This window comes from Hyaena hyaena, unplaced genomic scaffold (assembly GCF_003009895.1).
Source record: "Hyaena hyaena isolate Hyena2069 unplaced genomic scaffold, ASM300989v1 scaffold_139, whole genome shotgun sequence".
Classification (NCBI taxonomy): domain Eukaryota; kingdom Metazoa; phylum Chordata; class Mammalia; order Carnivora; family Hyaenidae; genus Hyaena; species Hyaena hyaena.
Genome location: NW_024080771.1, coordinates 1,736,804 through 1,761,561, shown reverse-complemented (window position 1 = coordinate 1,761,561; position 24,758 = coordinate 1,736,804). Strand labels below are relative to the sequence as shown.

Genomic DNA, 24,758 nt, shown 5'->3' with positions numbered 1-24,758 from the left:
CATGATTATTCCTTTGAAATTCTAGCCAATGCACGTGTGCCAGCAGAAGTTTTCTACTGATTATGGAGATATTCTAGATGGATTTTACTGATAGGGTTAACAGAAAGTTTGGCTACTTTTTCGAAGTAGTCTTCTATGACATAGATAGGGTCTTGGAGGTAAATGGTCTCTTCTCTACTTCCTGTGGGAGATTTGTTTCCTCCTTGGTAACTTAGGCATCTTCTTATCATGTCCAACCAAATGGCAGGGAAGAAAGGAGCAGACTCTGTAATCTCCTGGTGGAATCCATGCTTATTATCATACTTGACACATGTTATTTTCTAGTTTAATTCAACACATGATTATATACATGGATTAAACATTAAATATCATGTGTTCAGTACTATGGTGTTATTGTATATATGTGAATGTGATTGTCTCTACCCAGCATGACCAGCTCATACTATTTCATGATTTCAGGAGGAAAAGAAAGTAAAAGCTTACTTTTTTTTTAGAAGGTATTTAGAGAAAGAGAACAGTGATTATAACAGCCATCCTGGAATTTGCTCACATTTCTGATTCCCATTAATGAACAAGGACCCTGTTAATGGTCTGATCTTAATTCACATATTGGTTCCCCTGGAACAAATTCAGGTTTTTCCTAAGGGTATAATCTTGAATTTCAACTGGCAGCTTTGTTGTGTAGAACAGAAGGATTAAGACTTGTGATTGTTTCATTACTCTCACTGTTGTTATTTTTTACAGATGGGAAGAATGCCTTAAGGTTTTTAGTCATTATTCTCCAAGCAATAAATGTCCAGTTATAGAAATGGTGGAATACCTCCCTGAATGCATGAAGGTAAGCCCTCCAGACAAAACTGCTTCTGGATATATGCTTGGCATATAATATGAGGATTTACTGCTGTAATCACAGTGTAAATAATTGTAATTTTCATATTTAAAGTAAAGTTTCTAGTTTTCAATAGGCTGTCAATCAGGGAAGTTAACCAACAAGTGTTTACTTGGATCAAAGAATGCTATTAGTTTTTATGTGGAATAGAGGAATACGTGGTTAACATTTTTTTATTCAAATAATCCAAATCTAGAGCAGAGACTACTAACGGAGGTTGCTGGTGAATTAAAGCCTCCAGGTGGTTTTGGGGGGCATGTATGTTATTGTTTTCAAATCTGCATTTGTTGTTCACATTTGAAACCAGTATGCCTCTCTTAAGGGTCCAGATATCTGGCTTCCTGTAGAAATCAGATCTGGTGAGGCAGAAACTTCCGGGCGAGGAGCAGCTGCTTCCTTTAGATGGGGCAAGCACTCTCCCACTTGGTCATCCCGCCTCTTCCTTGTGTACACTCAGTCTCATGCCTACTGTTTGTTGCCATCCGTGTATTGTCATTTTGGTGCCATTGCCCTCCTTGTGGCTGAGATATTTCTCTATATATGCCTCTATCCAAACTGTAAGGACAGACACCAGGCCTAGGAGAACCAGCATTTCAAAAACAGTGGAAAAGAGCTCCTAAGGCTGGCACAGTTCATTCATTTATGCTACCTCCCTGGCCTCTGTGGACCTCCAAGTGTGTGATTCTCCGTGCTAGACTGAGCATACGCCCAGCACGTGACTGGACTTCCACTACAAGAGAAACACCCATGAACTGTTGAGCAAGTGCGTGTTTAAGGATGCAGGTCAAAACCTCCTGAGAAGGCGGATATTTGAAGATTGGGACAGATATAGAATAATAGAAAAAAAAGATGACTTTGGATGTCATTTAGAGGGAAAAATATATTTAAATATTGGGAGAGGCAGTGAGACATAGTAAAATGGGGCCATAGGGACAGATTTGGAGCCTGAGGGTCCCGAGACTTAGTCCTGGCTCTGCCCCTTGCTGTGCTTTGAGTCATCTCCTCTCTGAACTTCATTTTCTGCTTATCACTAAACAAGTGATGCTGATACTGATCTTACATAGTGATTACAAAATGTAGAGGCAAATATATGAAGTATTCTGAAAGGTGCTTGGCACATGTTATGCAACCTACTATTTTTATACTGGTTGTTTGGTTATTAGTACTGCAGCTACTCACACTTAACTGTTTTTATTTGTCGTAAGCACTCAGCATGTGCTAAGTACTTCACGTGCAATTTTTTCTTTATAATATCCAATAGAAATTGGAGCCAGTCCAGTTCATGGATTAGCATTTCAGGTAATTAAATTTCATTAAAGGGCATAGAAATATTCAGGATTGAAAATGATCTCAGAATTTCTTAATTATTCTAGTTGTTGGAATCTGTCCTAATGAACAGAGATACAGACATATTTATATATAGTAATGTTTTATGTAGCATTAATAATAGTAAAAAGTATGTTAGAAATATTCACATATAGAAAACATGGAGAAGAACTTAGAGATTTTACCAAAATGTTAGTAAGAATTACCGCAATTGTGGGATCATGATTAGTTTTTCTTCTTTATATTTTCTAGTTTTCCATAATTTCCTTGTATTTTAGTATTGTGAATTTGTCCTTAAATAGGGAAACTGGAAGATCTTTTAGTTTAGCCTCACATCACACATTTGAATAATGTACATAATCCCTCTCCATGTATTTCCACTTGCCCTTCTGTAGTCTCTGCTGATTATTACAAAGTTCTCAAACAGTCTCAGACCTGCCTTTCTGGTTCTACTTTGCACACTGCTACTGTCTAGTTTTGTCTTTATTTCTCATGGTGCCTTTTACGATCCTTAGTATCACCAACAGAGACTGAAAAATTTTTAAGTCCCTCTGGGTGCTTGAGACTAGCCAGGACAGCAGTGCCCTCCCAGTGGGGCCTGGGTCCCTGTTTCTCTCCTTCAGAAGAGGAGGTCCTCTACCCTTTCTTCTTGCAGGTGAGGTTGACCAGATGCCCCAGGAGTTGTGGGGGACACACTGGTGAAATCATCTGGGGCTTTGTGTCCAGATCCTGCTCCAGGAGAACAACCTGCCTGCCAGTATTTCTTTCCTGGGACGATGAAGTTGGGCCACCAGAAAGGTGTCAACACACAGATTGGGGGTGACTACAATAGTTTATGTTAACAGGGACCCCACACAAATATTTGTCCCTACATGTCCGCCACATAGAGGTGGCTGTAATGAACCCTTAAGAGTTCTTTCCTTTTCTCAAGCACCTAGACAGCCTTCAGTATTTCTCTCTTTAACCTCTGTCCGTCACTATGCAGTTCATGCTGCTCTGGGCGAATACTTTGTCAGTGTTGTTTAGCAGGTGAGGACAGAAACCAACACAATACTCCATGCTTGAGCAGGATAGAAGATGAGACCTACATGGAGCCAAGGAATCCTTTATAAGCTGTATACTCTCTAGAAGGCCAGAAAGACATTAAATTTTGGGTAAAACTAATGAAATATTTTTGATTCAAATTTTAGTAAATGCAGTTTCATTCTTAGGCAGATTTTTTGGAATCACTTAGTATCTGAGTCATATGGTAGTAGTTGAAAACTTCATATTTTAAACTTTGTTCCTGAATGATGTGGATTATAATTTATCTTTGAAGTACTGGAAATAAATGAAGGGGACAGGGGAATATCTTGGGTATAATTTTAGAAATGGGATCAAATCCCATCTCTTATGTAGTCTTCTGACCAGTATCTTAGCCCTATTTTCTCTCTAAAAGGTCCTTTTGGATTGCTGCATGGTACCCTCCACAGGAGACAAGTCCTGCCAAGACTATTATGTAAGTTTGTTTTATCACAGTCATTTAAAGTTTATTTTATTGTAACTATTTAATGAATATTAAAAACAATGTTACTAGAGTTCCACAGTCTCAGAAGATGGTAATTATTATCTTCATTTGTCATATTATTATATCACCTGCTTATGAGACTATTTTTCCTTGGTTTTCTCCCAATATTTTAATTGTTTCTAATAGTAGTATTTAGGGTTGTTTCTAGTCTTTGTATTTTCTTGGGTAGTACTGACCTGAAGAATGAAATTCCAAAGACCTAAGTGAGCTTTTGAGAATTCATCGTCTTTCGTGGCTATGGGTTATAGAAGGCTAAGTAATAGCCTTTTAGGATATTTTATTTTGAAAATAAGATGAAATAAGCTACATTTCTTAAGACAAATGACTCAATTTTATTTGAAGTACTTAATTTTCATTAGAATTATAGACTTACGTATTTGATTTGTCAAGACCTACGTTGGGGTATATACTATACTAGGCTGTTAATGTTTTAAAAAATGTGTCTTCCATAGATCGCGTATAATTTCAGATATCTTCAGTGTCCGTTAGAATTTACCAAGAAAGGAACATCTGCACAGGATGTTACGTATGAGCCTCTTACAACCCTCAACGTAAGTCCAGTGTCTTAGTTATCTGGGTTGTTTCTACATGGGTTCTGTGTGTTGGTATATTTCCAGGGAGGGGCCTGGAGAGAATTCCGCATGAATAGTTTGATGTTTCTCTCTGCCAAGTGTCCTAACCCCTTATTTTTTAGTAAAGAAAGCAGTCATTTTCCACAATTGCTTAAATTTAGTAAAGTTCTACACTCTTAATCACTTTAATTCTGATGGTCATGTTAAACTGGCTTCAGCCAAAATCTAATAAACTATGGACAGCATAGGCTGACAGTCAGTGCTTACTCCCCACCTCCATCCACCGAAATATAGACATATATATTAAGAGTTTCCTCCATGCAAGCCACAGGAAAATGGAGGAGTAACATTTTACAGTCACAGATTCTAAGTTCAGCCAACCACTGGGCTCCACAGTAAACTCTGATCTTTCAGAAACTCTTTGATCCTCCTGGAGGAGAGATTCCAATCTGAAAGCAGGCCCAACATGCACAGTATGGACCCAAAATGGCCAAGAGACTTAAGACCAAGCCAGCTCTTATTCCAAAGTAGACTTTTACATTTCCAGCAGATGGGACAACAAAAGCCATGCAAATGATCCACTGCAGTCTAAACCACGGGTCTCCAACTCAAATAAATAACTGAGGACGAAAGAGGTCACTGATGAGTGGGATCCTGGTCCAAAAGGAGAGCGCTACTAGTGTCAACAGGTTGCAGCCACGTGGGAATTGCAGCCCAGCCCTCTGTGCAAGCAAAAGAAAACCTATTTGAAGGCGATTTCCAAACTGTGGTCTAGGGTCTATATCTGTGTTGTCTAATACGGTAAACACTAGCCACTTAAAATTCAAATGTGACTACTTAAAATTCAAATTGAGTAAAATTAAAAGTTTCTTCATTTGCGTAGCCACATTTTAAGTGCTCAGTAGACTATGTGCTTTGTGGCTCTCATTGAACAACACAAATAGAGGACATTTCCATCATTGCAGAAAGTTCTATTGGACAGCACTGGTCCAGACCAATTGGGAATTTTCATTCACTTTAAATGAATTCATTTCCCTACATGGAAGCCTTTGATACACCATGGTAACAACCATCACCTTAAGTGGTCTCTAGAAGGCTTACTGAGTGCCTGGAGTGGGCGGATACGGAGTCCTGTGGATTTTATGCCCACAAGGTTAGCAGGGGAAACTAACTCTCACATTGGCTCTATGCAAAGCATTGTAGCTCCGCAGGATTATGTTATGTTTTGCAGTTGTTGTTATAGTCAAGTGACCTAAAAGTAACTATACTATAGCTATACTTGGGAGAATTTTTGTGTGTGTATGTGGAGGTTTTTAAATTGTAACTTGAAGAATAGGCAATACTTCTACCAGAGTTTATTGTTTCCACCAGCAGAATAAGAATAGGAGGAAATAAAATCCTTGTGGTTTCTAAAAGGAAATAGGCTTTATAGATTCAGAATAATTTATAGGAAGTGAGCTTGCTTGAATACATACACCTCCCTTAGTGGATGACTTTTGGTATGATTGAATAGTGGCTTAATAACAACAAATCTCTCCTCATTATGGTTCTTCTGGAAGGAGAGCTGGTCTGCCACCGGAAACTATTGTGCACAGAAGCCCGAGAGACTGGATGGACCTGTCAGTGCTTATTAGATTCAGGCAAGACAGAAACCAACCCCTTGGGCAGCTCCCTGCAAAGTTAGGACATTCCACACCTTGCTTTCCTCTTCAGGCGGAAGCGGTGCTGGGAGAGGGGCTATGGCGAGTAAACACCATGAATTTTCCTACTGTCTTTGATGTGGTTCTTCTTGGCTACAGGTTCACTTGGGGTACAGGAACCTCTTAACTGGTTTTTGTATTTCTTACAAAGGCAGTTGGTCCAGGAATCACTGTTAAGTTGATGTATCTTGTCTCCATGGGCACAGAATGGTCTGGGACTTCCTATTCTACATCTTGCTGACATCACTTCCTCTATGTATTTCTTGAATAATTAAAAATTAATTTTAAAATAGATACAGTTCCCAATAATTTATGAAAACTTAATAATCTACAAGCTAATTTAATCACTATTTATGTGTACTCTACTATTTAAAATCCTTCTAGAAAAATAAACTTGAGCTTCTTCAAGGAAAGAATAAGAGTGTAGCTCTTATTTATTTTTAATATCCTTCCCAGTTGTAACTTTGCATAAGATTAAAGTGCTTATTCTATATAAACTAGTGAGAAATTGAGAGAGACAAAATGAATCAAGTAAGTGCGTCTGTATAAAATGGTTCTCTCTAACTTGTGTTTTTTTTAAAACACATTGATAGTTTTTGATTTTTCAAATTTTCATAAAGTGTTACTTTTATAATAAAGTTATAAAACCAGCAAACAGAAATCTTAGTTGGTACTTAATAGTTTACTATGATTTAGTTTTATTGATCTTTCCTTATTTCTCAGGCAATGGTACAACATAACCGCATAGAGCTTCTCAACCATCCTGTATGTAAAGAATATTTACTTACAAAATGGTAGGTATTAAGCAGGATGTATGTATTTATGTATGTATGTATTTTTAAAAGAGAGACAGAGTAAGCAAGTAGGGGAGGGGCAGAGAGAGAATTCCAAGTAGGCTCTGCATTGTCAGCACGGAGCCTGATGTGGGGCTTGAACCCAGGAACGATTAGATCATGACCTGAGCTAAAATCAGTGGTCAGATGCTTAACCACCTGAACCACCCAGGTGCTCCAAGTAGGATTTCTTTTTTTTTTTTTTTTAATTTTTTAATAGCTTATTTATTTTTGAGACAGAGACAGAGCATGAGCAGGAGCAGGGGAGAGAGAGAGGGAGACACGGAATCTGAAACAGGCTCCAGGCTCTGAGCTGCCAGCACAGAACCCGATGCGGGGCTCGGACCCATGAAANTTTTTAATAGCTTATTTATTTTTGAGACAGAGACAGAGCATGAGCAGGGGAGGGACAGAGAGAGAGGGAGACACAGAATCTGAAACAGGCTCCAGGCTCTGAGCTGCCAGCACAGAACCCGATGCGGGGCTCGGACCCATGAAACATGAGATCATGACCTGAGCCGAAGTTTATGACGCTCAGTTTATGAAGCGATCATGACGCTTAACCGACTGAGCCACCCAGGCGCCCCCATATTTCTTTTAAATAATGTCATCATTAAGTTTATTTAAATTCTTTTAAATAATGTATTTTAGACTTTTTTAAGTTTATTTATTTTGAGAGAGAGAGGTGTGGGATGGGGGCAGCCCCCTGTCCACACAGTCAGACTGGAGCCCTACATGGGGCTCAAACCCATGAACCATGAGATCATGACCTGAGCTGAAACCAAGAGTTGGATGCTTAACCAACTGAGCCACCTAGACTTTATTATTTTGATGTTTCACACTTTGAAAAAGAAATGTGTCAAAGGCAAATGTTTTGGTATTAAAAATGCTGTTGTTCATCTTTGACATTAAATGAAATATTTAGGAAGAAGGAATCCTTATGTAAGACATGAAGAAAACTCCTCGGCCTTGCAGTTTAGTAAGTAGACAGTGAAGTGAGAGGGATTCCTGGGAAGAGCAATCAATGTGGAAGTCAGAAAATAGGAGCTAGTCTCTGTTCTTCCATTAAGTTGTGAGATATGTTAAGTAATTCATGATTTTCTGGGAAGTTGAGATTCTGTTTCTGAAAATGGACGTTCAATGAATTTACCCAATAGATTCCTGAGAGAGATTGTAACTACTTTTTCCACAGGTTATCTTAAATAAGTATATTTTGTTGAAACTAATTGTGATTTGTTTATTTTTGCAGGTTGGCTTATGGGTTTAGAGCCCATGTTATGAATCTAGGATTTTACTGTCTTGGTCTCCTGCCTATGACCTTTCTTGTTGTCAACATAAAGCCAGGTATGGCTTTCAACTCAACTGGAATCATCAATGAAACTAGTGATCATTCGGAAGTATTAGACACCAAGGTATCTTTGATTGGTCTTCATATTTCAATTTTTTTTTAAAGAAAACATGATCACAAGTGTGGTTTTTTTTCTTAGAAATAGTAAATCTTAAGTATCAAGACTTTGATTATTATAAATAGACTATAGAATTCATAAATGAATAATTTCTCCTAAAATCTTGTGAAATGAGAAGGAATATAAATAGGTCAGTTAATGAGCTTGTAAATTAATTTAAAGGTAATTGCCATATACGAGATGTTAGCTTTAATGCTGAAGTACACTACTTTAAACTAGGTCTGCGATAAAGCAGATTTGTGGCTGTCAGGGATTTTAGATTCTTAGTGGATCCGGGGTTTCTGTTTGGGGGTGATGAAAAGTTACAGAGCTGGATGATGACAGACACTGGAGATGGTTGCATAACATAGGAAATGTACTTAATACTACCGAATTCTACATTTTGAAATGTAAATCTACATGTAAAATGTAAAACTTTTAGAATGGTAAATTTTATGTTCGTGTATTTTACCACAGTAAAATTTTTTTTTACCTAAGTTTACAGATTCATATTCTTTTAGAATTCATTTGGTGACTTTTGAACCTCTTAAATAGGATATTATGAAATGAGTATGTGTTGTCTTGATATTGGTATCACGTAATTTTCTGTTTAAAGCAAATGTAACAGTACATGGAAATGAAGCAGAAGAAAATAAATATTTAATAGTGAAAATGAACAAAAAGCTAAGGTATTGTTTTCTTTGATAGCTTTCATAACTGTGTTTTATCTATTTTTTGTTTCAGAATTCATATTCTATAAAAGTTTGTATGATTTTAGTTTTTTTATCAAGTATATTTGGATGTTGCAAAGAAGTGGTCCAAATTTCCCAACAGGTACACAGTACATTTTATATCTCTAAAGTTGCAAATATTTTAATATGCATAACATTAATTCCTAAACTATTATTGAAACAATATATGTCAGAATAAAATATCTTGACAAATGTGTAGATTGGAAGCACCAAGCATAAACTTTGCAAACTGTAGAAAACACATGATTTTAGACAAGGCTCTTGCATTGAATGGTGCCTATTTGAATCTGAAGCAGAGATATTCTCATTTTACTAGTCTATGTGAGTCGACTGGCTAAAAATAAACTTACGAATGACTTTTCTGCATTTTCTCTATCAGTTTGATATTTTGCTAACATAATAGTTGGATTTGGAAGTAGATACTTTTGAATATAACTATTTATAAAGAACTTACTTCCCCATGACTCCATTTCAAATGGGTCTTTCCTTTTTTAAAAAAAATTTTAAAAACGTTTTATTTATTCTTGAAAGAGAGAGAGAGGGAGGGAGAGGGAGAGCGTGAGCAGGGGAGGGTCAGAGAGAGAGGGAGATACAGAATATGAAGCAGGCTCCAGGCTCTGAGCTAGCTGTCAGCACAGAGCCTGATGCGGGGGTCGAACCCACGAACCGCGAGATCATGACCTGAGCCAAAGTCAGACGCTTAACCGACTGAGCCACCCAGACACCCCTAGATGGATCTTTCTTTCAGTTCCTTTCTTAATAAGAATGTTTTTCTTTGTTGGATAAAATCCTTAAGTTATAATAAAATTTGGGAACTTTTTATAGCATCATTTTTACTTCATACTTTTTTTAAATGGATGAACCAGATTTAGATCAGACTCTAGAATTATGTGGATTATCTACAGGTCCTTGCTTTGGTTAACAAATGGCATTAATATTTTATTTCTTAGGTTTAAAGTATTCACTTTTTGGAATTTTTTATGAATGTTATTTTTATAAGATCTATAACTTTTATACAGTATCTCATTTTCTGTGAAAATTTACTTTTATACAAGCACATTGATATCTGCCTGAAAGAATGTCAATGACTGTTACAATGCTTTACATTTGTTTGGTATTGTACACTGCAACTGTGTGTGTATGTGTGTGTAAAGGTACATATATGTGTATATATACATATATATATCTATAGTTTCAGTAAATTGTCACAATTCTGAGACTGTATTGTTCCATTGTAGCTTGGATGATCTAGGGCATATTAATCTCATCATAATTCTCATTTTTTTACAGATTATAGTCCCAATTGAACTATAAAGTTATAAGATTTCTCTAACAGACTTGGTCTCCACATTTTAAATTGATACTGAAATGGTCACGTCTGTAGCAAATTGGATGTCCAAAACTTGAAATTTTTAAGGATAGGAAATGACATCGAATTGTTATGGTAATTAAGTCTTTGCACAGGTCTCAAACTTCCTTAGAAGCAGCTTTAGTTCATTTGTATCCTGAGAAATGTATAGCATGTCCTTACATAGGCAGAAAGGAATTACTAAGCCAACTTGCAGCTCCCCAGGACTTTCCGTAAGAAGGAATGGACTCAAAGAAAACCCAGAAAGTTGTAGAATTTACTTTGGGAATCTGATGTCTAAGTGCCAGGTCAACAGAAGAGGTTGGGCCACCTTCAACACTGGTCTGTACCCAGGGCCCTGAGTGTAGTCCAGGATGGCAGAGGCTGGCTCCTTGGTCCTAAACCTCTCCAACCTCTATGCCAGATAGTTGCTGCTACTGGTCAGTATATGTATAACCATCTATAAGACGCTAGGTCCTGGTCTCTACATGTGGTAATTCTGAGTTCTTTTTAACCCCAGAAAAGGAATTACATTTTGGATTATACCAATGGAGCTGAATGGATTATCTACTCAACAAGTATCATTTTTGTGTCCCCCTTATTCACTGGTATACCAGCTTATGTGCAGTGGCAATGTGGGGCAATTGCCATATACTTCTACTGGATGAACTTCTTACTGTATCTCCAGAGGTAAAGACAGCTTGAACGATTTCTATATCCCTTAGGCATTTTTAATATTAAAAGAACTGTTATAAGTATCATATTTATAATTGGCTTTTTCATTTTCTAATTGGAGGTAACTTAATATATATTAAGGAGAAGTGGAGGGAGATTTGGAGTTCAGAGTATAGACCAGAATTTTTCAACCTTGGCACTACTGAAATTTGAGGCCAGATAATTTTGGGTTGTGGGGGGTGGTCTGTTGCATTGTAAAACATTTAACAGCATCCGTGGCATGCATCCACTAGGTAACCACTAGCAAACCACCCCCCGGTCCCCTCACCACCACGTGACAACAAAAAGTGTATCCAGATATTGCCAAATACCCTCTGAGTAGCAAAATTTCCCCAGGTCAAGAACCACTGGTCTAGACAAATCTAGATTAAGTGTGGGGAGTAAATGGGAATAAAAGTATTAGCTATTCTTGGTTTTACTTGGTATTATTTGCTAAGCATTTACTTTAGATTAAACCAGTCAGAACAAAGTGGTAGGTATGGGGAATAATAGCGATATAAGAGAAGAAAATAAGTTCAAAGAATCTAATTCTAGAGAGGGAACAAAGGGCAAAGCTCTCCTACCTCCCATACTTGTTAATGTTGAGTTAGATGCTACTTCATGTAATATCTTTACAAGTTATCCTTACAATAACTAGAGGTAAATGTTATTACTTGCAAAGTATAAAAGATGATGACGAAGGGCTAAGTAACTTGCCTAGGATCTCAGCTAGTAAGTCAAGATGTAGGCATTTTGCCCCAGTCACCATGCTTTCCCTACCATATCTTCTGTATCACTATGTCCTGCACACAATGCTGTAGGGTTAAGGCCAGCCCCTTTAAAAGAACATGGTATGGTGGGAAGAGCAGTGGTCTGGAAGTCAGGAGGCTTCAAGGCAAGTCCAGGTACTGTCATTCCCCTGGCTTTGTCATTGTGACCTTACCCAGTTACCAGACATCTTTTGGGAGCTTAGTTTCTGAGACTTCTGAAGCCCCTTTCGGGTTTAGACTCTTGTGATTCCCCCTTTAACAAGTTGTCTTTGCCAAAGGAAATGTTCAAATTGGTGGCTGGATGGCACACCCATTATCTACCCAAACACTTCATAATGTTGCCCACTGGAAGAGGAAAAGGAAACCTCAGGAGGCCATGAGGATGGTGACTGTAAATCATACGCATGGGCTCTTCAGGTACATGAGCTCATGTAGAGTCTCCACTGGCTGCCTCCTACATCTCATCTCTCAGATCCCTTTCTCACGCTTTGGTAGCACTTTTTATTTTTTTTTATTTTTTTTTAATGTTTTATTTATTTCTAGGAGAGAGAGAGACAGCGTGAGCAGGGGAGGGTCAGAGAGAGAGGGAGTCACAGACTGAAACAGGCTCCAGGCTCCGAGCTGGCAGTCAGCACAGATCCCTATGCGGGGCTCGAACCCACGAACCACGAGATCATGACCTAAGTGAAAGTCGGACGCTTAACTAACTAAGCCACCCAGGTGCCCCTTGGTAGCACTTTTTTTGATACCAGGAAGATTTTTCTGTCCTCCTCTGTGTGAAGTAATGCCTAGTGGTTAAGTTGTAAGACAAAGATAAATATTACTAAGACGGAAAAAGAAGAAACAAAGCTGTGTGACAAACAGCTTGAAAATAAGATGACCATTCATGAATTCTGTCTCCTTTTTCAAAGAGTTACTCATTTGCGAAACCTAATACCTAATGCAGGATAAATATTGACATTAAATGAAATACAATTTGACTAGAAAAGTGAATATATATTTTAATTTTTAAATATTCCTAGATTTGAACATTGTGGAATTTTCATCGTTATGCTGGAAGTAATTATGAAAACCTTGTTGAGGTCTACAGTCGTGTTTGTCTTCCTTCTTTTGGCTTTTGGCCTCAGCTTTTACGTCCTCCTGAGTATACAGGTGAGGTGGTGGCATCAGTAGTTGATTTTGTTGCTGTGAATATTGGGAATACATATTTATACTTAAATCTTGATGGCCTAGAAAATTTATAGTAATATAACTATTTTTTTACTTGATAAAATAGCCTTCAGATGACTTTTATTGCAGCCTTACTACATGACTCTTTTCCATTGTCAAAAAGTTTAAATATAATGCATGATGATTTGTCTTATGTGTAGAAAATATAATTTTGATGACTTTATCACTAATTTATTAGTAGTTCTTAGCATTAGCTATAGTCCTGTGATTTAAAAGAGTATTTTAAATATGATTTTTATCATTTTACTCTCCAGAAAACATTTTTTTTCATTATATGCATTTTGCATTGCATTCTTACCTTACCATCTTTTCTCAGGATGCTTTCAGCTCTCCATTGCTTTCTATAATCCAGACCTTCAGCATGATGCTAGGAGATATTAATTACCGTGATGCCTTCCTGGAACCGTTTTTGAGAAATGAATTGGTATATCCAGTTCTGTCTTTTGCACAGCTTATTATCTTCACAATGTTTGTCCCAATTGTGCTCATGAATTTACTTGTAAGTAAATTATCCTTGTGTTTTCTGTTTATTGATCATTTGGGGCATTTAGCAATGATCATTATTCTTAGCCTTCTTAATCTTCCTCAGGAAAGGAAATAGGGACTATCATAAAATCCATTTATTCAACATTCATTTAGTGCCAGATACAGCGTGAGGCCTGGGGGATGCCAAGGTGCATTCACTTGGCAGATAGTTATAAATAATTTAGACACTCATCCAGGTGCTGGGAAACAGTGGTGAATAGACCAATACCCAGTCCTTACATTATAAACTAGGCATGAAGTAGTAAAAAGATAAATATGTACTGTGATGTCATGGGGGTGATAAATGCTATGAGGGACTATAAAGCAGAATAAGGAAATAAAGGTAAATGGTGTGTACTGCTCTGGTGTTGGGGTGGGGGCCAGAGGTTAGGCAGAGGCCGTGGTGGGGTAAAGGATTAAACCTCATCTCTGCTCTTAAATTTCTTATCGACCAGATCTTCAAGTGGGGAAGAGCCTCTCAGGCACGAGGGCCTCTGTGGCATTAAGATGCCCTCTCTAAACCAGTTCCAGGTTGAAAATCCTCAGCAGCCATGAACATGCCCTTCACAGAGAACCTGCTCCAGCCATGAGCATGTGGGCCAGAGCAGACAGAAGGGTATCCCAGGTTCATGGAGAGCCTGAGCTGACATTACAGGGCATGCTCTTTCCTTATTTGTGCATGTATGCATGCATTCGCTACATTTTCTGAGACTATGCACCAGGGAGTGTCCTGTAAAATGTTTCTGGAAAGAAAAAAATACCATCTACTTAATGTTTTGATTTACTTGATACAAATCCAGAGTTTTATTTGGATGACCTAGAAACATAAAGGACAGCATTCAGAATAATAAAGAATGACATAAAGCCCACATTCTTCTCTTAGAATTGCTTATGTTTCAGAAGATAATTAATCTAGAAGACTTGGCTTCGCAGTAGTACATGCTAGTGTCCTCTCTACCTGCATGTCCCAGAGGAAACTCAGTCCCAACAGAGCCAAGACTCCGTGCTTTCTTTCCTTCAAACTCTGCTGCTGCCTCTCAGCAGCAACACCTGGTCCTCTAACTCAGATCACTGGAAGATGCTCTAGATTCAACCCTGCCCTTTTCTCAGTTCTGCCAGTAAATATCTCTTACACACACTTCCATTTGCCTTCCACCCTCACGGTTCCTCATCCATATTGCTGCAGTTGCCCGGACAGTCTGTCTCCTCTCATTTCAGTCTAATCTTTCCTGCAAATTGTCACCACAGTGATGTGCTGATAAGGAAAGGCTAGGCCTGTCCGTGGCTTTTTCGTCTTTTTTTTTTTTTTTCCTATGCCTCTTCAACTCTGTCTCACCCCATGAGCATGGCATGCAGGGATCCTCATGGTCTGGGTCTTACCCAGATCTCATCCACCCTTCCCACTGTCGCCAAGATTTACCTAGACCTGCGCCATCAGTGTTCACGGAGTATGCCAGACGCTCCCTTGTGCCTGAGCTCCACACCAGCTGTTCCTTTTCCTGGAATGCTCTCCCACTTTGGGTTAACTCTTTCTAAGCTATTAACAGTCAGCTCAAGCATCAGATCTCTTGGGTAGACCTTCCTAACCAACACCCTCAACCCCATCACCCTAGTCTAAATTGGATGCCCCTTGCTCATGTTCTCATAGTTTTGAGGACACAAATCAGAAAAACCTTACTTCCTAGGTTGTTAGGATAACAGGAGTTAATACAAAGCATTTGAGGGACATCTGGGTGGCTCAGTCGTTAATTGTACAAGTCTCACTTTCAGCTCAGGGTCATGGGATTGAACCCCATGTCAGGCTCCCCACTGAGTATGGAGACTGCTTAAGATTCTCTGTTTCTGTCTCTCCCTCCTCCTTCCCTCTCTGGCTCCCCCCACACCTTGCCCTTTTCCCCTAGTTGTGTTCTCTTTCTCAAGTAAAAATAAAAGCAAAGCATTCAAAACAGTGCTTGGCACATGATAAGCACTCAATAAATGTTAGCTACTATTAAATGTTAGTAACTTACCCACTCACAAAATCAGATGTCTTCAGATCCCAGGCAAGCATCTTAAGTGTGTGAAGCAGTCAGTATGAGACTGTTGGGTTTTTTTTAAGTGTATTTAGTGTGTGTGTGTGTGTGTGTGTGTGTGTGTGTGTGTGTGTGTGTGTGGAGAGGCAGACAGAGCATCCGAAGCAGGTTCCCTGCTGACCGCACAGAGCCCAGTGCATGGCTCAAACGCACAGACTGTGAGCTTCTTGAGAGCACCAGCATCCAGGAGGCTGGCTGAGCATAGAGAGGTACTGATTGTCTAACAACTACGAGTCAGCTAATAAAAGTAAGCAGATTTAATTTGGAGTAGAGGTGAGCGGCCCCTCACCTAATTCTGTCTGACCACAGATTTCTAGATGGAGTTACTATTTTTTTTTTAATAAAAGCGACACCCACCCTTGAATCGTACCTTTTCCTGTCAAACATAGGTAAGGTATAAATTCCCGCATTGCCTCAGTTTACTATTTTAACTTTTCCATGTTGTGCAGTCACTCTTGTTTACCTAGATGCAAATTCCTAGAATTTGGAACTGTGTTGCATTTGATACTATATCACCTCATCGTCTCCAAAAAGAACATTTTTGTTTTAAAGTTAATTTCAGATTCATTTGTGTGTCGTAATTTTTTACAGTAGCACTTGAGATTACTGAAGCCACCGATGTGGCCACCAGTGTTACAAAGGCATACAGACTTTGCAGTTTCCTGCAAGATGTATTGGCAAAAGTACGTTGAGGCCACTAGTAGGCAGTCACATGCCCACTCCCCCACTGCCGCTAGAGAGACCTTAGTACACTGTTCGGTGCGTCATTAAATTGGAAATGACTCGATGCCATGTTGTGCTTCAGATTGGTTTGGCAGTTGGTGACATTGCAGAGGTCCAGAAGCATGCGCTGTTGAAGAGGATTGCTATGCAGGTAAGTCTTATGTTTATTTAAAACCTATTGAAATTACCACCACCTTGTACAGGAATTCTCATGGGTAGCTGATTTCTGAGAAAGGTATTGAAGACAGGTACTTTGTCAGTCCCAAGAAGCACCACACCACACGGTGCCTTGTTGCGCACGCCCTCTGACATGCCTGCTGCGCTCAGAGAGTGGAAAATGATGAGCAGAATTTTCTTAGTACAATCTGAACAGAGAAACTGAGAAACTACCTGAGCGTTTTTGAATGTCAACCCGCGGCCAACCAGCTAACTATCTGCTAAATGAGAATTCTCACAGGTGTGACGTGTTCTGTCTTGTCTCAGCCTAACTCTTCTAGGAACGCTTGCTACTCTGGCCAGCAAATTGCAGGCTTCCCATTGAACAGGTCATATTGAAGTGCATCTGTGAGGTCTGGTTCTTTTGTGACCTCCCTTACATTTTTCCTTGGCTGTTGAATCTCGTGAGGTGGCTCCTGTTATACACTGTAAAACTAGTTCTATGTTCTTTTTTGCATTGTCTTTAAATACCAAATTTGAATGGGAATATCTGATGCTTCAAAAATGTCTGATGACCAGTTGAACATACATATTAAAAAACTTAGGTGAGTTCAAGAGAAAGAAAAACTCACATTAAGAGGTCACTTTCCCCTCACTCTTCACTGTTCTGTCCTGCTTCATTCTTCTCTATTACTCATTCTGCTCTACATTAGCACATATTTATTTCTAAAAAATGCTCCATCCAGTATGTGGTACGTGCAGAGCAAAGCACAACTGAACATGAGAACCCTGAGGAGTTAAAGGGATGTGTGACCTTTGACTTCACTAAGTAAAATAAGTCTAATTGGGGAGCATACCAACTAAATATTCAGAGTTTAAAATACCAAAATCAACTTAGAACCATCCTTAAACTCTATGCTCTGTGATTAAGCGGTGTATTATGCAGAGGACTTGGTCCATGAAAGAACAAAAATACATAAACGGTTAAAATGTCAGATACAGAAAATAAAGTTATGGAAATGCTACATGGAAAACTTGGCATGTGAACCAGATGTTGAAGGATGGGATTTTGAGGAGCAGGGCGACTGGCCCAGAGAGGCAGGACCGACCCACAGGAGCAGAGGGCTGAAGGCAGAGCCAGGAGACATGGCTAAGGAAAGGGGAAGGGCCCCGGGCCTGGAGGGATGGCTCCTTAGAGCGTATTAAGGTGGCTCAAGATGACAGAGTGCTTTATGGAAAAATAGCAAACAACGGAAAACCTTAGCTTTGAAAGATAGGGCAGTAAAGGGTGAAGTGCTCCAAGGTGTTTTGTTAGTGGGAAGTTGTCACCTCTCCCGAAGAACGGGAACAAAATGAGAGTGGTATTTAAGACGATCTAGGATTATCTTGACTTAGTGTGGAAAGTTTGGAGGCAGGAAGAGCTAACTGACCAGTTGTTACTGTATCAAGACTCCAGGTAGCTGGATGAGGAGAGGAAGAGAGATGAAAAAATCCTCTTCACAGACATGTCAGCAGTACTTCAGAACTGATAACTCCTGAAAAGATCAAGGAAAGTAAATAAAATGAACAATATAAGCAATAGCACTAGATGTCTGGGGGAGACCCCACTAAACTACAGTGTCAGTGCAGTTGATTTGAAAAGCACAGTTCTGTCTTAGATTTGATCTCTTCCCTGAAACACAACAGCACAAAGGCCTATAAAGGAAACAGGCAAAGCAAGTGTTCCCGTGTTTCTGTTCCTTGTTTTGGGTCACAAAAGAGCACTGACTGGAAAGCCAGGAAGCCTTCTTTTATTTCCCGAGTTGTCTTTTTAAGCAAATCTCTACAATCACTACAACTCTACATCTGTGGCCCCACAGAACCAGGGCAGAAGGGGACAGGGAGCAGCACATTTCACAGAGAGACGTTAGTCTTCTCACAAAGTCATCTCAGACCTAAGTAGGGACAAAAAGGTCCCTGGGACAGCACATGCTGGGAGGGGTAGCGGTTACTCAAGGACACAGGAGCTGTGAGGATGTTGAGGGGCTTAGAGCTGTTCAGTTTTGAACATTGGTGACCACACTTCTGGCACAGGCTGGCAGCTGAGGACGCTCCACAAGCATTTACGTTCGTGCTGCAAATCACAAAAGGAAATGCATGGAGTGCTCTGACCTTCAACGAGGGAAACCCACCAGTTAGAGGAGGTGAAGGTGCTCCCCGAGCCCAGAGAAGCCCACCAAGGGGCTCTGCTGGCCACCCTCCCCAGGACCAGATCGGAGAGACGAAATCTGGCAGATCCTATGTAGAAAATGAATAAGGTTAAGACAAAACATATGCTTTATCTGTTGGCAAACACTAGGCTTGAATAAATCTTTTTCAATCAAGTTTAAGTAAATGATCACATGTGACCTCTGCAAAAGTGTATATTGCAAAGGGAAAGGAATATTGACCTTAAGACCCACGGGAAAAAGGAACCCTGGAAATTATAGAAACTTAAAGAAAACATCTAATTGGTATTGTTAATAAGTACAAGAAAACATAGCTTTTCTTGGAACTGGAACTAATATCTATCGTGTTAAATGTGGTACGTGCTATAGAAACAGGGAAGCAAGACACAGAGTGTATTATGTGGAGGAGGGGCCAAAAGCTTTCAACATCTCCCCATTTGTGGATGTAAACCACTTAAATGCCACATATGAAAAAGCCTATGGTCTTAGAGAGCAAACTCTCACCAATGTGGTAATTACAATAAACAGTTCTAAATAAGAGACACAAGGGTTATAAAAAAACGATAAATTTGGCAAACAAAAGTTGAAAATATGAGAAACTAAATATCAGCTCAAGGTAAATCCATTAAATGAGACCGGGGACTGTATCTCTGAAATTATAGTTAAGATATGGGGGCGCCTGGGTGGTTCAGTCATTAAGCATCTGACTTCAGCCTAGGTCATAATCTCACCGTTCTCGCGTTCGACCCCCCGGATAGGGCTCTGTGCTGACCCCCGGATAGGAGCCTGTTTCAGACTCTGTCTCCCTCTGTCTCTGCCCCTTCCCCATTCTCTCTCTCCCTCACTCCCTCTCTCCCTCTCCCAAAAATAAACATTAAAAAAAAATTTTTTTTAAATTACGGTCAAGATAGGTCATGGACATTTTACACCAGATGGCATGGCATGAAACATTGACAAGTACCCTTAGATGTGCGGGGTAGCCCTTTCAGTGCTCACCACTGCCTTCCTCCAGCGAAGCGCCGCCCCCACAGACGTGCCTTCATACCAGCCACACGACGCATTTGTGCGCGTTTTGCGTAATGCCCCAGGGGATGGACGAACGCTTTTCCTCTTACGTGGCCAGTGTCAGTCACAGTCCCTGAACAGTGAACATCTGCTCACTTGAGTTTCTTCTTTAAACACTTTGCCACAACGGCAGACAGCTGGCCCTGTCTTGTCAGTGGAGGGGGGAGAGACGGAATCCTGTCCAGCCCAGCTGCACGTGCGTCAAGCAAGACACAGGAGCCGGTTTTCAGTTTCCTGTACTAATGATGGTTTCTGTGTAGTGTAAGGATTCCAGATGCTTCTTAATCATGTCTCTCAATAAATCCAAAATGCACCTTAGGTGGAACTTCATACCAGCTTAGAGAAGAAGCTGCCACTGTGGTTCCTACGCAAAGTGGATCAGAAATCCATCGTCGTGTATCCCAACAGACCCAGATGTGCAGGGTTATTAGTAAGTACATGTGGGAAATGCCAGCATGGAGGACGTGCTGCTGTTTGACACTCATTTGTTGTGTTATCCTTAAGGGTACTCTTTTATGGACTTTGAGTCCCTGTGCCTGTGGAAAAGAAGTACTTGTGACTTAAAAAAGAAAAGTTCCCCACGGCGTGAAAGTGAAGGTCAGTGGGAGGGAGACATGTGAGCCCTGTGCTCCTTCTTCCCAGTGGCTAATTCACAACATCCATGTTAAACATGTACCACATCCCTGTGAGAGCACATGGGTGGGTGGGTAGACCTCCGGTACCTTATAAGGATCTTTTGTACAGTGCAGGTGTACCTTTCTTGTTTTCCCCAGTCACCTATCACTTACATGCATGTGCAGATGTGTGTCTGTGTGAAAATATAGAGCACATATGTACGTACACACATTCAGATACATATATGCACAAATGTGCACATGGAGAGTGTACGTAATAGAAAATATACTAGATGTCAAAGACTAAGCAGTGCCACTGCATCATAATGGCAAAGGGACCGTATTAAGAGTGAGAAGTACTAGATGCTAATCCTGATCATGCCTGGGCTTTCTCCTATTTCTACAAATATTCTGAGTTCTTCGCATGTTAACTTTCCATTTTGGAGTCCTACAATGATAAAGTTGATTTGGATATTGGCCTAGGCCTTCTTCTAACTACACCATTTCCTTGTATAATTTCATTCATATCCATGTTTGCAACTACTCCTGAAACACAGAAGGCTCACAATTCCATTCTTCCTGGAGCCCTCCGAGTTCCAGGCTCCTATATCCAACTGTTTGTCTGGCATCCTCACTGGTATGTGTCCAAGGTACCTCAAGTTCAGCGTATTTGAAACAAACTCATACAAAAGGAACTCAGTTTACACACTTCCTGTTTACACACCTGTTTCATTCTCCCTGCAGGGAAAGAATGACAAAGCCTCTTCCCTCTCCTTAGTTTCTTATTTCATTTAACGTCAACACCATTCATTCACTGGTGCAAGATGTCATCCTTGCCTTCTCCTCACCCCTCACACCCAGCCCCCTCCATGCTCGGTTGATTAGGTTTCCCATGTGGCCTGTGCTGCGGTCTTCTCTTGCCTAGACTCCTAGGATGGCCTCATTCATTCCTGGTTGTTTCACATCCACCCTTAACCCTGTCCAGTCTACCAGGGGTTGAAAAAACACTAAATTTTAAAAATACATACTATATTAAAATTTAAAAATTAAAAAAAATTTAAAAATACATGTTAAAATGGCATTTCAAAAATTTCCTCATGGGAAACTCAATTGTGGTGGATAATGGTGTGGAGCAGTTTTAGAGAAAGAACAGCTAATCCTGCATGGAATACCACCGCTGATGATGGGTATTTTTCATGAGAAAATAGAAAATGATTCAGTTTTACCTTTTCCTAAATAATCCCCCACTCCAATTTTCTCCTTCTTCTAGATCATCTATACATCTTATACTTTCCTTTATTATATGTGTGACTTTGTTGTATAGCTCTATACACGTGTGCTTCTCTCCACAGACTGAGCACCTTGAGGGGCATCACGGTGTCTGAGAATACCTGCGATGTGATCATACCTGGCTCAGTAGCTGAATCGTGGTGCACGTGCAAGAAACGGTTCCTGAGTTGAGTTCAACCTGAGTAATTATTAATCTTTTATCCCACAGGGTGTATTTAATTTTATTTTTTATACCCAAGAAGAGAGACAGGAAATTCCAAATGTTGACCCATCTCTGGAAACAGAAATATTAAAGCAGAAATACCGGTATGTATTTTTCATCTGTATTTGAGAAACTTAACCTTACACCATACATCATTATTTGAAGTTTTTTGTTGTCTATTTGTGTTTATTTCACTTATTAAGTCATACTTTAATGGACTGATGTCATAGTATATTGAGAATCATTTGAATGTCATTTTTAGACCCAACACCTTGCTGCAATTCACCGATCAGTTTTGCCAATTATTGTCTTAAACTGCATTCCCATGAGCCATCTGAACTGATATATCAAAGCTTTGAAAGATTTTAAGAATTCCAGGAGAAGCTGTATAGTACAGTGGTTAAGCATGAGGGCTTTACAGTTAGTTGACCTAGCCTAAGGCCCTATGTAACTACTTACTAGCGCTCTGACTAGGGCAAAGCAACTTCATCTTTCCGTGCAACAGTGTTTTAATCTTTAAAATGGGAGCAAAAAACAAACTAGCTGAGAAGTAACAGTGCAACCTTAGGAAGAACACTTACACTTAAAAAATATGTATTGCATAGAAAGATTATGAGTACCAGAATGCTGTGACCTGAGCACAGCTCACCTGTGCTTCTAGTAACCCGGGCCTTCCTGCACTCGGAGCCTGGAAAGCTAACTGAAAACAAATTCATGAAACCTGTATATCCTTTTAGGCTGAAGGATCTCACTTATCTTCTGGAGAAACAGCATGAGCTTATTAAACTCATCATTCAGAAGATGGAAATCATCTCTGAGACAGAGGATGAAGACAGCCATAGTTCTTTTCAAGACAGGTTTAAAAAAGAGCAGTTAGAACAAAGGAATAGCAAGTGGAATTCTGTGTTGAAAGCAGTAAAGGCAAAAACACACTGCACTTAGCCTTAGCCTGCAATGGGGCTTCCGGGGGGGGAGGGGGCGGGGGGGGGGCGGTGTGCCTGACCCTATTGGGTCTAATTTCCAGTTTGGAAGGAGTGGCAAAAAAAGTACAAATAGGATTCTGATTTCACGACTTGTGAAATGATGGTTTCTCCATTCCTCGTAAAAGTAAACTACAGCTTTCTCCCTATTCATATTTTATGCCAGTTATCACGTATAGAGAATGTCCTTGGTAATAAGTTCAAGTTGCACTTCACTCATTATTTGAACGGGTAGAAAATTAATTTGCTAGAATACAAATTTTAATGATAAGGAATACATGTAACTGTTAAATGTAACGCAAATGTCAACACTGGATTCCTGCTTGATAATTGTATAACATGTAGTACATCAGATAATAAAGTATTATATTAGATTATATCATTCAGGTATGTGTTTTTTATGTTGGAAGAACCTGTGTGTGGAACCCTGTGTCCTCTGTTCCAACTATACTCAGTTGCCACACCCTTCTTATTGCTCCTGGCAAACCTGATGTCACTCTGAGTTAGGATTCAAATTAATAGACCTTATGATATGCATGGGTTGTTTTTTTTTTTACTATAGATACAGAAATAACATCTATCTATATTTTTGGTTTGCTAATAATCAAATAATCATAATGAAGGCAAAGCTTATATAGTCACCTCACTGAGAATTGCTTTTTCCTGCAATTAGAGATTTGTAAAAATGCTTCCATCACATATGGAACCAGAAGCACACTACAAAAAAAAAAAAAAAAAAAACCCCACAAAACTATAGTCCAATTATCTCTGACGAACATAGATGCAAAAATCCTCAGCAAATGTTGCTCAGTGTTAGCAAATGGAATCCAACAATACATTTCTTAAAAAATCCTGTACCACTATCAAGTGAGATTTATTGCCAGGATGCAAGAGTGGTTCAATATTTGCAAAACAATCAACATGATATGTCACATCAATAAGAGAATGGATAAAAATCATATCATTTCAATAGGTGCCAAAAAAGCATTAGACCGTCTTCTTCAAGGTAGGTCTAGAGGGAACCTATCTCAACAACATAAAGGTCTTATATGAAAAATCCAGTCAACATCATACTCAATGGTGAAAAACTGAGAGCTTTTCCCTTAAGGTCAGGAATAAGGCAAAGATGTCCACTCTCACCACTTTTACTCAACATAGTACTGGAAATCCTAGCCACAGCAATTATTCTACATACAGAAATAGAAGGCATCCAAGACAGTAAGGAAGAAATATAACTCTCATTATTTGCAGATTATATGATACTATATGTAGAAAGCTCTAAAGATTCTACCAAAAAATTACTAGAACTGATAAATCAGTAAAGTTACAGGATACAAAATAAATTTACAGAAATGTGTTGCATTCCTATACACTAAAAATTAAGCAGCAGAAAGTGAAATTAAGAAAATAATCCCATTATAATTTCACCAAAAACAATAAAATATCTAGGAATAAACTTAACCAAAGAGGTAAAAGACAGGTACTCTGAGAACTGTAAAACATTGATAAAAGAAATTCAAGACCATGCAAAAAAAAATAGGCATTCCATGTTCATGGGATAGAAGAACAAATATGGTTAAAATGCCCATACTACCCAAGGCAATCTACAGGTGTAATGCAATCCCTATCAAAATACCAATAACATTTTTTCACAGGCTATAACATACAATCCCAAAATTTATATGGAACCACAAAAGCTCTCAAACAGCCAAAGCAATCTTGAAAAACAAAACTAGAGGTCACAATTCCAGATTTAAAGTTATATTACAAAGCAGTAG

General features: G+C 39.3%; 1 protein-coding gene across 1 annotated transcript in view; it reads left to right on the top strand.

The window, feature by feature from the left end:
- The window catches only part of TRPA1 (transient receptor potential cation channel subfamily A member 1), a 49,708-nt gene extending 26,764 nt beyond the window's left edge, over positions 1 to 22,944 (top strand). The window contains exons 15-27 of the mRNA XM_039238403.1: positions 745 to 838; positions 3,654 to 3,713; positions 4,235 to 4,333; positions 6,778 to 6,848; positions 8,137 to 8,299; positions 9,077 to 9,166; positions 10,953 to 11,122; positions 12,939 to 13,068; positions 13,463 to 13,645; positions 16,549 to 16,617; positions 20,214 to 20,324; positions 22,007 to 22,104; positions 22,738 to 22,944. Coding sequence (XP_039094334.1) covers positions 745 to 838; positions 3,654 to 3,713; positions 4,235 to 4,333; positions 6,778 to 6,848; positions 8,137 to 8,299; positions 9,077 to 9,166; positions 10,953 to 11,122; positions 12,939 to 13,068; positions 13,463 to 13,645; positions 16,549 to 16,617; positions 20,214 to 20,324; positions 22,007 to 22,104; positions 22,738 to 22,942 — 1,543 coding nt within the window. The 3' untranslated portion in view covers positions 22,943 to 22,944. The remainder of the gene's footprint in view (positions 1 to 744; positions 839 to 3,653; positions 3,714 to 4,234; positions 4,334 to 6,777; positions 6,849 to 8,136; positions 8,300 to 9,076; positions 9,167 to 10,952; positions 11,123 to 12,938; positions 13,069 to 13,462; positions 13,646 to 16,548; positions 16,618 to 20,213; positions 20,325 to 22,006; positions 22,105 to 22,737) is intronic.
- Positions 22,945 to 24,758: the final 1,814 nt, after the last annotated feature.